Below are 13,955 nucleotides of genomic sequence, written 5' to 3'. Positions count from 1 at the left end.
TTTGGTTTGCAGTCCACTCCAGTAGTGAGCTGCATATAGTGCCAGAAGCCAGTCCTCCCCAGTTAAGATTTGGTATGAAGAACTTTTAAGGCTCAACTACCCTGAGATGTGCTGGTGTCACGGTTGTTCACTTTGACCTGGACGAGAAAACCTCCACCTTATAGATACGTCAGTGTTGGCTATCCATCCTTTTCATATAACTGTGGTGAGTGCAATAGTTGTCTTGAGTGGCGAATTGAATAACACTGTGGTGGAAAGAGTCCAGTAGTTTAAAAGGATGTCTCCACAATCCAGAGAGGACAGTGGATTGTATGAATAAGATCAGTTCTGAGAAAAGTGTCCAAATTCAACAATCATTGTGTTCATGCACTCGCACAGACACTGCTTAGCTTCATGTCTTTGAGACAAAGTTATGCACTTAAGAGAAAAGCTGTATTTCTAAAAAAACAAGCTGTAGGTTATTCCCCAAGCACCTGAATAGTCTTTCCAATTCAAATGAATTCAAGATGTGAGTAAGTGACATTAACTCTATCTATTTACTAGCAAGTAGGATGATGCGAAAGGGTGATTCTGCGGGCAAACCAGAAAATAGGGGCAATTTAACAGGCTTCATAGTTATGTTACAGTGGGCTTTTATTGCAATCGTTTGAAACAATGGTTATTAAATAGTATTAGTAAAAATAGTATTAGTAAAAATGTTTTTTTCTTCATTTGGCGCGCCTTGTGGCTGGATGGCGCCCATAGCATTCGCCTTTACTGCCGCTGGGGTCGTAAGAGTACGGCTCAGAGTAGGAACTTCGAAGCTCTGTGTTGCAAAGGCACAAGAAATAAACCAGATTCATACAAAACAGAGCAAAAGGAAGCAATAAAGAAAAGAAAATAATAAATCAGGGGAAAGAAAAGCCTGGTGGAAGGTAACTGAAATAGCTTGATTCATCAACTACTAACTTTTTGAAATATTGTATTACTCATTTCCTTGCTCAGTTGCTTTTCAGAAACCAGTTGACCAAATATCAGCCTGACTTGAGGTTGAGTCAAATTGGGTTGGTGTCACACTCTACTTGTTTTCTTTGAAAGTTGTGACTTCCTATTTCTGTTCTGTACTCATACGCCCATGAGGAAAGTGCTGCATACTGTGTGATACAGAAACATTATGACAGAGATCTCATCAGACCCACCAGGGACAGAGGAAAAGGTGAGGGATTCTTTTTTTCCTCCAGGAGGAGGTCTTTGTGCTTAGCACGAGGGGTCACGCATTTCACAAGTGTAAGAATCTTGCAAGGAGACAGTTTAATCCACTTAAAGATGTTTTTTCACTCCTTACAAATTAAATGTGCTTTGGAAATGGGTCAAATGCCTTTAGATTATTAAGACCTGTCACCAGACGTAAAATGTAATTTCTTATGTGTCTTTGCTTTTGCAGAGTTTGCAGCAGAGTAGTAGCCACAAATGGCCGAGCTAAACTAACATTTGCTTAACTTAGGGCTGAAAACAAGTGATACATTTTCTGAATGACACTTTTTATTTCAAATGTGAACGCCTCAGGTTTAACAGTATAAATTTCCCCACTGGAAATGATCTTATCTTATCTTATAAGCATGCAATTGTGTTTCATCAGAAATCAGAAATCATGTGAGCCTCTTGAGTTGATTACTATACCTTAAACGTATCAACACGCAGAGATATTTTGCATGCTGTGTGACATGATCAAATAGTTGAAAGGTTACACAATGAACAGAACTATAGAGAGGATGTGGGAAATGTGAAAGATAAGACTGCAAAGACACACAATGGCACCACACGGTCTGCAAACAGAAAGATACATTCTTTCAGCTGTTGAAATGCAATGAAAAATGCTGTTCTTTAACTCAAGTTTCACACATAGCAAGTATATTATAGTTTTACAATAAAACACAATTTTTGCAAAGTTTGCAAAGATGGACTGTTGTTGGTCAGTGAAGCTATTAATTCAATTCAATTAAATTTATTTTGTATAGCCCAAAATCACAAATCACAAATTTGCCTCAACCTGTACACATGCGACATCCTCTGTCTTAGGGAGAGCAACATATCTCTCTCCCAGGATGGACAGAAGTGCAATAGATGTCATGTCAAAGCAATGCGTACTTAAAGTGAGCTTGTGTCCGATCCTTGTATGTTCTGCCCTGATTCTCTTGTCTGGAGGTAGTTTGGTTTTGACATCAAGGTGTTTTTTCGGGCGTATGATAAACTAATTGACCTAATGTTGTTGCCATCTTGCCTCAAGAAAAATAGTTGTAACTAGTGTTTGTTTAGTTAATTGTTAATGAATTACTTATAAATGCCTTAGTTAGATCCATCAATAGGATCAATATTTGGATTGCTAGGTTGTGAACTATTGGCTGGATGGTGTTTTTTTCACAACCTGACAACCCTAATTAAATGAATTTACTGATGTTTAAAGCCTAAATACTTAGTTTAATCACCTTAAGTTACAGACTGAAGAGTTTCCAGTATTCGTTTTAAAGGTTGTGCAAAAGAATCAAATGAAACAGAGAAACAGATCATTTGCATGCAAGCGAATATGCAAAACAGCAAACGCATGTTTTTCACACCTCTGGTGTGTTTCTTGTTCTTGGTGCTTGGGAAACACGTAAAAATGTGTTCTAGCCAAAAAGTGGCTTATGCATAATGAGAATAACCACAAATATGTGTCTTGTCATGAACATTAAACTGTTTTTGCATGAATTAAAACAATTTATTGTTTTTGAATTATCTAAATATCTGAATGGGCATAGAATCGGACATTCATTGTATTCTAATCTCTGTCATAGATCACATCAGTGTGAAGCAAAAGGCCAACTTAAAGTTCGACGTCAAGACATCTACCCTCCAAGATGGTGCACTGTCCTGTCAGCCTGAGGGCAAATATCAGCATTTTTCACCCATCAAACCAAACAGAAAAGATGAGCTCTTTGAGCATGTTCACCATTTCCCTCCATGGCTTGGTCTCCTCCATTGGCATCCTGGAGAACCTCCTCATCCTAGGGGTAGTGGGCTTCCATGTCCGTCGCTCTGTCATTAGTGTCTGGATCCTGAACCTTGCAGCCTCAGACCTGCTGGCCACTTCCTCCCTGCCCTTCTTCACCCTCTACATGGCCTGTGGCAGCACCTGGACCTTGGGCACAACCTTCTGCCGCATCCATTCCTCCATCTTCTTTCTCAACATGTTTGTCAGTGGTTTCCTGCTGGCGGCCATTTCTATGGACCGCTGCCTGGTGGTGCTGAGACCCGTCTGGGCCCAGAACTACAGGAACGTCCAAGTAGTGGGGAGGATATGTGGGGTGATCTGGGCTTTGGCTGTGGTCTTCACCATCCCCTTCTACATATTCCGTGACACCATTCATCAACCTAATGGCAAGATCCAGTGTTACTACAATTTTGCTCGACTCCTCCCTGCTGATCCATTTGACCTGGGACCTTTATGTAAGCATCGCAAAGAGGCGTTAGCCTTCATGAAGCTCTTTCTGTCCTTCCTGATCCCTCTTCTGATCATCATCCTCAGCTATGCCGCCGTCAATACCAGCTTGGCACGCAGAGGCCACCGGCGCCCTTTCCGTTTCGTTCGGCTCGTGGTGGCTGTGGTGGTGAGCTTCGTACTCTGCTGGGCCCCGTACCACATCATCATCATTATGGAGGTGATAGCTCCCAGTGGGCATCCTGCCCAGATATTTGCAGGCAAGGTCCTCCCGATCTCAGCAAGCATCAGCTTCCTTAACAGTGTCCTTAATCCCATTCTGTACGTGTTCAGCTGCCCTGACCTGTGCAAGAAGATCAGACATTCTCTGGGTGCGGTGATGGAGAGTGTCCTGGCTGAGGATCTGGCAGAGTTTGGCCGACGCCGCAGCACCGCTCAAAGCTCTATCTCCACCACCGAGATTGTGTTGAAGCAGAGGAATTCGATTACAACCTTTTGTCTGAATGGAGAGGATCAGGAGAAGAATGAAAGTCTTGCTAATCCTGCTGAGAACTGAAAGAAAACGTATTGCATTAATGGCCAGGCTTCCGTTTACTTCTTGGCTTTGTATCATTACAAACTATCAACTAACATTCACCTCCTATCGCTTCCTGTAGGCCCTTTTCACAGCAGCCATTATGACAGGTGATTTAGTCAGCATTACTCTGCAGTGTGTACTTAATGACAACTGCTGGAACAATCATACAGTATTCTGCATGCTTTTCTTATTTTGACGTGGATGCTTGTCTGATGTGTATATTTTGTTGAATGACCCATACATTATTGCTTCTTTTTAGTTGCTTGCTTTGTAAACATGTGTCTCTCACTAGATGTTATCAGCAGGAGCTGACACAGGCAACATTTTTGAAATACAGAATGCGCATCTTATTTTTTTGCCCATTATGCTTATAATAGAGAATTGTTGTCATAAATGTCCATTATTGTAATAATTTCCATTCATGTAGAGTCTATATGTATTAATGCTGTGACATTTCTAAACATTAATAAACGGAAAAACATTCAGGTGTGTCACTTCCCTTGCAGTCATGTAGCCACAGTCATGCTTGTGTTGAAAATGACTGACAGCAAACACGTGATTGAACATTCATTTTTAATTGATACATTTTTAATTGTAACATGACAGTAAAAAAACATAGTTTGATTGTGAAATGATTGATCCATCTAGTAAATAGATGGATCTTATTTTGGTTGTATAATTTGGGTATGGTATTGGATATCACAAAAGAGTGGATTTTTGGCCTATTTGTACTGAATTATACATGTGTTGAGTTTATGTCAGCAACAGTTGCACTTTGAGATCTGTGTTCCTCTGAAACAGTATTTAGATCACGACGAGTAACTGAAACTTGAACTCGTGGAAATCTTTTAGCTGATGAGGTTGAAGCACCCTGAAGAAAATGAATGCATTTGCTGAGAGCTGAAACACACTGTACACATGCACTTCCACTTGGTGGCACACTAGCTTTGACTAAATACCAGGAGCTCAGCTCTGAGGTAATATCCAAGTTATATCTCCAGAAGATTATTATGTCCAGTTTCGCTCTCCCTCTGGTTGTCTGAGGGAGCTCTGGTACTGAGGCTAATCTTTTTGTGTGTGCTTTGCCCCCTTCCCAACCAGGGCAAGGATCTTTGCAGCTCTAGCCGGGCATCGGGGCACAGGAAGATATAGAAGAGGGGATTCAGCAGGGTATTGAGGCTGGTCAGACCGTAGCACAGGCGATAGATGAGGAAAATGGAACGCTCCATTCCACACGGCTCGTCAGTCAGCAGCAAGGACACAAATCTGTATCCGCCCACGAGGTGATAGGGTCCAAACACAACAATGAAGTTGATGGTGATCACGACGAGGATGCCCACGATTTTGTGCCGCTCATGGTCAGAGAGAGACGGAGATCGTCGGAGTGTCACCCCAATGTGGGCTGAAGTGTAGCTAAGGGAGGAAGCAGAGTTGCAAATGAGAACATCAGCCATCAGAATATACTTGATTATATAATGTTCCCCAAGGACATTATACCATTTCCCTTTGTCAAACTGTACCACACATAAACAAGGAAAAGGAGCTCTGTATCACAAAGGGGGCCCTAAAGAGTTTTTTTCAGCTACATTTCAGTTCATGTTGCAATACTCTTCATAGATTTTATTGGATTATTTTAACTTGAGGTTGGTAAATAGCACAATTCTGACCATTTATAATATTTTGACACAAAATACGTTCTTGTGCATTGTAAATTGTCAACTCATTTGACCACAGAAGCTTTGAACAGATTTGGAAACACAACATGTGGGAGTGTCCTCACTGGGAACTTGGGGTTAACTCACCCGAGTATGGCACATGGCAGCAGGAAGCCCAGGGCCACCGTTGTGATCTTGAAGCGGGCGTATCTGGGGCTGACTGGGTACTGCTCCAGACACAGCAGTCTATCAGAGTCGAACACGGACGGCAGCAGTCCACTCAGACAGAACAGGAAGGTGAGGGTCCACACTGCCACGCCAGACAACGCTGCCACCCGGACAGACCGTACTCTGCGGCTGCTAAGCGGGTACACGATGGCCAGGCAGCGGTCCAGCGCTATCAGGCACAAGAACATGACGCTGGCATAGACGTTTACGTAAAAAACGTAGCCCACCAGCTCGCAAGTTATCTGGCTGTAAGGCCAGCGGTGACCACCTTGGAGATAAAGGATCCACAGTGGTAGGGTGAGCAGCTGGAGGAGGTCTGATAGCAGCAGGTTGAGAATGTAGACCAGCTGGCAGCCTCCTACACCGGAGCGGCCCAGGTGGTACAGTCCCCAGAGAGAGAGCAGGTTGCTGGGGAGACCCAAAGAGAAGATCAGGCCATAGATACAGGTCAGGCCAAACGTGTCCGTGTCCAACGGGAGGTTGCAGCTGTCATTGGACATGTCTCTGTTGGTAAAAGCACCTGACATGGGAAACTACAGGTGACCTTACTCAGACATGGATTGACAGTTGCAGGATGATGAGTTGGTGTAGAAATACCCATTCATTCACTCAAAGCAAAACTCTGATTAGTTCCACTTGTCATTTGTCCACTCCATATTATTTATAAATGCTTTCTCCTGTGGAAAAGATCAGGATCAGATTATGTGCTGTAAGTCAACCAATCTCCAAAGCATCCAGGATCCATCAGGCGAGACAAACACCTGCAGAGCAGAAATCAAGAGCATTCTGAAATGGTTTAGCATCAGCAGGTGCAAACCATATATTCCAAAACAAGACGTTTTTACTCACCACTCGAAGACTATGAGACCAAATATGTCCCACAGAAGTGTGCTGCCCGCTCTGCAGCTGGGTGACCTGTGTTCAAGAAATGTTGGGAACACGGTGTCTCGACCAAGCCTTGTCTGTTCTGTGATCGTTTCCTCCACAGGAAACCCATTTCTTCAGATTTAAAAGGCAACATCCTGAGGCAGGAGCCTTTCTGGCCCAGAACAAAAACATATACTCTCTCATTCTCTCGGTCTCCCGCTCTCTTACTCCAGTAGCAGACAGGATGATTGAGATGGACAGGAGCTGTGAGGGAGGGAACTAATGTATTGTCCTCTAATGCCCTTTATAGTGTCGGCCGCTGGCTACGTGCCATTAAACACATTAACCCTTATGCTATGCTGTCTTTGAACATGCTTTTCAACACGCGAATAGTGTTTTTACTATGTAAGTATTTCCAAATTGAATTTAGCAGATTTAGATTTGGTTTCCATAACTGAATAGAGAAGTGTATTTCATTTTATGTTTATTTAATGCATCTTGTTTAAGCTTAGATTGGTAAACTTGAGACAGAAGCAAGAGTAAGCAAGATGCTAAATGTTTTTGAAGAACGTTACCAACTCTAGCTTTAAATGTGTGTAAGTGTATGGGATTCAAAGAGTGAACCATCAACTTTTGTTTGGCTTTTCACTTACTGTACAGTAGGGTTAGTCTCCAGAGAATGAATGCAAGTCAAAGTGCTCTCCCCCTAAGTGACAAAAACCAAGAATAGAGTTGATTGACGGACAAGATTAGAACCACAGAAAGAGGAACTATACAAAAAACCCTGTAGAAGAAAACACATTCATTACACTAAAAGTGGATGTATAAAATCAAATGCTTGAAAATGACTTATTTCATTTATCCACGTAATAGACAATAAATAAGTGTAATTTACCCAGGGTGAACTTTGCTTGTGCAGCAGTGGGAATTAAAAAACTTACACAATTGAAATTGTTTTGAGGAAGAATGGGTTTGTTAAGACAATGGGTGTTAGGCAGTATTTTTACCACATAGTTTCAAGGGGAGGAGGGTCTAATCACTCACTTTGTTTCCTTTAAAAATGTCACCAATGCCTGATTTATTAAATAATCCAAGATTGTGACTAATAAACTGACCAGTCCCTTGGGGCATTGCTACCACCTCATGCTCTCCAGAGCTCAACATTAAGGTCCCCTTGGCGCTATATATACACCACATTGGACATGGAGGGACGGATATCAGGTGGTTGTTATTACATCTTGTCATGGAACAAGGAGTTGTACATAGAAAGATGGGGATGAAGCCATCTGAGGTACCAGGCTATTAGAACCCCAATATGGCTCACTAAGCCAAACAGGGTCTATAAGGTTAATCCTTAAGCCTTGGTGCCAGAACTGAGTTCTGAAAAAATAAAAAAATCATACAGGAAGCTGCAGTGAGAAAACAGGCAACCTCATTGCAACATCCTTCTGCCACTCAAAAAGACAGTTTACTGGTGACAGGAGACAGGACTACAGGAACATATTGCTCTTTCCTCTAATATCTACTTGATTAGTCCTTCTTGAAATGCATTATCACCATACTATGACTATTATCAGCACTACATCTGGGGCCTGTTGGTGACTCAGTGGAGTAAGGTGTGAACTACAGTATCTGGGCATACTGTATATGTTAATATGCAGCCCATTTTCCATGTCCCTTTAGCTCTGAATCACCACCAAACATTGCCCAATCACTGAACAGATACTTTACCATACTGTGTTGAATGATCTTCAGCTCTGCTACAGTCTAGTGACCAAAGTATTTTTTTTTTCCCCTCAGTGTTTAGGCCCTCTGTTTGACCTGGCCAAATTTAGCTGCCACAAAATCAATGTGTACACCACAATCTTACATTTTGTTTGTGGTGGGCACTGAAGTGATCTCATGATGAGACTCCATGTGTGTTTGCAATTACAATCTGTTTAAAGGTACTGTATAGCATTCGTATAGTGTGTGACATTTCCCTTCATACATGCTTTTTACATTCATAGAATGATGACAAAATGACTGTAGGCCATGACCATGTAGACATGAAAACGTGCAACTTCTTGGCCAATGTGATTACACAACTTACATACGTTTGTCAGAATTGTGTCGGCAGAGCCCTGCAGAAAAGAATAGATTTAAAATTATTGAAAAAAAGCATTTAGTATAAAAAGGATAATATGGTGTCCTGTTATTTTCTTGAGGATTTAGATTTTCTCTCCACAGTCCATGATGTGAGCTCTCAGTAGGTTCATGGGTGCAAAGTGTTTGACTAATACAGGAAGTGAGGAAACTCACGGGCTGTCAGATGGCAGCTGTCACAATTTCTGTCTGTGAGATCTTTGATAAACCACTTTGAATGATATGATGGAATACTCATGTAAGTAAACAAATCCTTTGCAATATTTCAAATTGATGTAAATTTGAGTTCAGAATATGTGTTGTACCACCTTCCACCTGCTTGTTCTCGTGTTAGAGCATTCTGATAACACATTGTGGTGAAAGGTTATGGACTTTTCAGTTGTTTATGAAAACTAGCTTAGAAAGGCTTGAAAGGGCCCACTATGATTAATGTTTTATACTAATTTGTATGATTTCAAAACAGTTCCAGATAAATCCCAAAAACTGATGAATCTCCTTGAAACAAGCCTTGACTTCTCGTAGGTATTTATTTGACATCTCTGACAAAAGCATTTATATGGTAAGATTGTCTGTATTTCTAACAAACATGATTACAATTATTCATTTTAAATAGTTAGAATATGGAACAGAAAGGTTTCAAAATAGTAAATGAGAATGCTTGAGTGTTTATTCCCCCAACAAACACTGGGTAGTCACTAAGCATGAGTTATTTTCCAATCCGTTACTCTGCCTTCATCTTCCTCCGGGACCTTCGGCAGCAGATAATCTTACAGACGAAGACTGAAGCCCAGACAAAGACTCCAATAAGGGCCATAATTAAAACTGCCACATCCAGGCAGAAGTAGGAATACCAAGGAAGATTAAAACCTGCTGACTGCAGATGGGCTGCTCCTTTGTTCCGGATGACGTACTCAATCCAAAAGATGGCGGTGTCCATTGGAGACATTGGCCGGTCACGGTGTAGCTGTGATAGACGCTGTATGTTGTCACGGTATGAGGGAGTCTCCAGGATGTCCTTGAGAGCCTCCAGGAAGCCTTCTTTGGTGATTGATTTGGTCTCCACCACCCGAGCTGCCCCGCGTACCTTTAGCCGGACTAGGTTGTCAAACTGGTCAAAGAGCAGGGGCAGGCCCAGAACGGGAACGCCGTGGTAAATGGCCTCGTACATGCCATTGGTTCCTCCGTGGGCTACAAAGGCGCGAGTCTTGGGATGTCCCAGGAGGTCTCTTTGAGGTAACCAGTCCACCAGTAGGGTGTTGTTCCCCAGGGATGAAGGTCTTTCCCCCACAAACCTCCACACCACCTTCTGAGGGAGTTGAGCAAAAGCAGCAGCGATGGCCTCTATGGCCTCACGATGAATGGCCGACACAAACGTCCCCAAAGACATGACCACCACCCCATGCTCCCCGGAGCTCTGCATGAAGGCCTCCAGCTCAACGGGGAGGGGACTGGACTGTTTGCACTGGAACCCCCCTATGTAGACCACGTTGGGCATGGTGGGTCGAGGGAACTCAAAGACAAAATCCGTCCTCACCAGCCAGATATCAGCTGCCCGCTCCAACGACAGCAGGTCAGTCCCAGGAGGGAAATGCCGCTGGAGCAGATCGGAGTAGGGAGAGTTAATGACAAAGTGGTGTTCAACAAAACTATAAAGATAATGTAACATATTCTTGTTTCGTTCCAGAAAATTCATCTGATCATGAAGTTCGCTTCCTGACACGGGGACATAGGAGACAGGAGAGGGTGCTATGGTGTGATGGCCCTCCCCATTATTAATCCAGCGCACATTGAAAACCATCGGCAGCTTGAGATAACTACCCAGAAGAACCCCTAAAGTCAAAGCAGGGTCCGTTAACATTAAGTCAAACTTGGCATCTTGCAGCTTCTTCATAAAAACAGGGTCATCTAACATTGTACCAGCTGCTCTAGCAAGGATCTCATGGCCCTTTCCCAACATGGATGTGATCAACTGCTGTTGGCAGAAGGTGCTTATAAAATGTGGCAACCAGCGGCATTCCATAACATTTTGTAGCATTTTATTGTAGAAGTTCATGTCCGACTCATCCTCCAGCATGGTCACATTAATATAGGTATAAATCGAAGAAGTGCTGGGGATGTACCAGCTCTTGGCAGAGCGCAGCACAGTGATGTTGTGGCCTCTGGAGTGCAGCTCTCGGAGGATTAACTCCATGTTGATCCAGTGGCTGCCATCAACAGGCACTACCAGAATCCTGCTGCCGCTGCAACAAGTGGGCCTGAGCAATACGAAGCAGAGCCCTGTCAGGAATATAGGGATCACGCCAGACATTTCCTGGGACAAGACAGAAAATATTAGACTTGTAAAACCCATTAACTTTAAGGTACATCTCACATATTGTGTATGTCTAAACCTGATTGTGACAAACAAAAGAAAATACCTTGTGTTATATATAACATTTTTGGTAATATCACATGCATTGACAGTAATTTGCACCAATTTCCCAGTGTTTTTTTGTTTTGTTTTATGCAGACCTTGTAGTCTGTGATATGACAGTTTTTGGCTTATGTTAAACATGCAGTGAGAGAAGGTGGATGTCGGCCATCGTGTCACTAATATCTGAAAAGACTTGAGTTGATTTTAGCTTGTAATACATTTTGTTCATATATTTATATATTTACCTATTTTACAATGGAAATTCTGGGTTTTTAAATTGGGCTGAAACATATATACTGTATCTTGTATATTGTCCTGTATGAAATACTAATAGGCCAGTGGCATAAAATGTGTTTAGCAAAAGTGTTTTGTTGTTAAATTGTTAAATTAAAAGTTAATCAAATGTCTCACCTAGTTCTTGTATCAAAATCCAGAAGTTTGGCTTCAGCTCCACGTCGTCTGAGAGTCAGGATACTGTGTGAGATCTGTGTTTCCACACAGCTTAAATTCTACACACAGGCCCTATTCTAACAGGTCAAAGTCCAGTATCTGGGTTATTAAATCAAAGGTCAATTTTAAAGGCATGATGTAAGTATGGTAAATTGCATTTTAATGGATTTGTAATTTGAGTGATCCTACATTTTGCATTTGTCCTAATTATGTCAAGTCATTTAATGTCTTTCTCTTGACATGAGAAAATCTGTGCAAAGTAAAGTTATCAGATGGATTGCTGTTCTTTGCCCAATCGACATATTGTGACTCAATGCAAAGTGACTCATCAGTTTACTCCCGCTGAGCTCCAGATCGCTGCTCATTTCACATCTTTGGATGACAGTTTTCTTGTAGATTCTCTTACATGCAAGTTCAAGTACAATCGGTTTGTTGAGGAAACTTCAGGGAGAACTGGGTAACAATCCAAACTTGGACACAGAGTGTGTGAGACGGGAGTGGCAGGGAACGAGGGAAGGAGGAAGCAGCAAGGTCACACAGCAGCGGGAATAATAAAGTGAGCATTGGTGATTACATTAACAGCAAGAGGCGCAGTACAACGGTCATATCAGTGAGCTGCAGCCTTTCCCTCCTCTCCTCTGCCTCTGCGGAGTTGTATAAACCTACTATATTCCTGTCAGGAATATAGGGATAACGCCAGACATTTCCTGGGACAAGACAGAGAAGATTAGACGTGTAAAACCCAGTAATTTTAAGGTACATCTCATATATTGTGTACGTCTAAACCTGATTGTGACAAACAAAAGAAAATAGCTTGTGCTATTTGTGCTATAACCTTATCTAATTTTTGGCAATATCACACCCCTGTTTACAGTAGTTTGCACCAATTTCCCAGTGTTGTTCTTTTTTTTTTAGATGCAGACCTTATAGTCAGTGATATTCTGTAAGAGAAGGCGGATGTTGGAGATCGTGTCAATAATGTCTTACAATACTTAAGTTGACTTCAGCTTGTAATACATTTAATTCATATATTTATTTACTTATTTTACAGTGGAAATTCTGGATATTTAAATTGGGAATGCCTCCGTTTTGTGTCCATCGCCCTCCTCAAAGCCTCAAACCGTGACTTCAGACGATCGCTCTGTAGGGCTGATAACGCTGCTGGGCACACAGCTCACTAATTGCTCCAATAACAACTGCTTCCTCCACAGAAATGCAGATTCCCCATTGTTCAGATGAACACCCTGGTATTGTAAGATCTCACTATCTCAATGTCCATTCCCTGGATGTTCACTGGTACAGGAGGAAAGTGTTTACACCGGCGGTTCCGCTGTCACCAGCCAATGAAGTCCTGGTTCAGTTCTCTATATTCCCTGTCATCGCCAACTGTGATGAGGCCAACGATTGCAGAGTCGTCATAGAACTTTTGCAGGTGGCAGTTAGCAGAGTTGTGTGTGAAGTCCAAGGTGTATAGGGTGAAGAGGAAGGGAGACAAAATGGTTCCTTGCGGGGCTCCCATGCTGCAGGACACCAGGTCAGACTCACACTCCCGTATCCGCACATAATGTGGATGGTTGGTGAGGTAGTCCAGGATCCATGCTGTAAGGTGGTGGCCCATCCCTGTCTGCTCCAGCTTGTTCCTCAGAAGCTTGGGCTGAATGATGTTGAGGCCACTGGAGAAAAACATGCTTCCAGCCTTTTCCAGGTGAGAGTGGCATCTATGTAGAAGGTAGATGACAGCGTCATCCACCTCAATGCCAGGTTAGTAGGCGAACTGAAGTGGGTCCTATGATGCGCTCACCAGGGGGAGGAGGTGGACAAGGACCAGCCTCTCCAGGGTCTTCATCAGGTGCGATGTCAGTGCCACCGGCCTGTAGCTGTTGAGGTCCTTGGTGTGCGGTGTCTTTGGCAGTGGTACCACGTAGGATGTTTTCCACAGCAGTGGCACTCTCCCCAGCTTCAGGCTCAGGTTGAAGATGTGCTGGACAATCCCACACAGCTGGTCTGCACAGGACTTTAGAAGCCTTGAGCTGATGCCACCCGGACCTGCAGCCTTTCTCACCTTGATCTTCTTCAGTTCTTTCCTCATCTGGTTTATTGTGAGGGACAAGTTGGGGGGCAAGGGCTGTGTGCTGGAGGTTGTTAGTGGGGGGGTGGGGCATT

At 42.9% G+C, this 13,955-nt stretch overlaps 3 protein-coding genes across 3 annotated transcripts; 1 reads left to right on the top strand and 2 right to left on the bottom strand.

Annotated features, from left to right (window-relative positions):
- Positions 1-1,118: 1,118 nt before the first annotated feature.
- On the top strand, positions 1,119-4,502 carry LOC116385648 (prostaglandin D2 receptor 2-like). The gene is made up of 2 exons (XM_031851300.1): positions 1,119-1,195; positions 2,814-4,502. Exon 2 carries the CDS (start codon positions 2,877-2,879, stop codon positions 4,011-4,013), a length of 1,137 nt encoding a protein of 378 aa, XP_031707160.1. The 5' UTR covers positions 1,119-1,195; positions 2,814-2,876; the 3' UTR covers positions 4,014-4,502.
- Positions 4,503-4,666: 164 nt separating this feature from the next.
- On the bottom strand, positions 4,667-6,848 carry LOC116385649 (G-protein coupled receptor 4). The gene is made up of 3 exons (XM_031851301.1): positions 6,767-6,848; positions 5,837-6,678; positions 4,667-5,447 (listed from the first exon to the last, which is right to left on the bottom strand). Exons 2-3 carry the CDS (start codon positions 6,442-6,444, stop codon positions 5,024-5,026), a joined length of 1,032 nt encoding a protein of 343 aa, XP_031707161.1. The 5' UTR covers positions 6,445-6,678; positions 6,767-6,848; the 3' UTR covers positions 4,667-5,023.
- A 2,665-nt stretch (positions 6,849-9,513) lies between these two features.
- On the bottom strand, positions 9,514-11,818 carry LOC116385647 (UDP-glucuronosyltransferase 2C1). Its single transcript, XM_075447372.1, has 2 exons — positions 11,754-11,818; positions 9,514-11,240 (listed from the first exon to the last, which is right to left on the bottom strand). Exon 2 carries the CDS (start codon positions 11,235-11,237, stop codon positions 9,651-9,653), a length of 1,587 nt encoding a protein of 528 aa, XP_075303487.1. The 5' UTR covers positions 11,238-11,240; positions 11,754-11,818; the 3' UTR covers positions 9,514-9,650.
- Between the last annotated feature and the right edge of the window lie 2,137 nt (positions 11,819-13,955).

The sequence above is a fragment of the Anarrhichthys ocellatus genome, unplaced genomic scaffold (genome assembly GCF_004355925.1).
Source record: "Anarrhichthys ocellatus isolate YVR2014 unplaced genomic scaffold, GSC_Weel_1.0 scaffold11, whole genome shotgun sequence".
Lineage (NCBI taxonomy): Eukaryota > Metazoa > Chordata > Actinopteri > Perciformes > Anarhichadidae > Anarrhichthys > Anarrhichthys ocellatus.
This window is presented reverse-complemented; position numbering and strand designations above follow the sequence as displayed.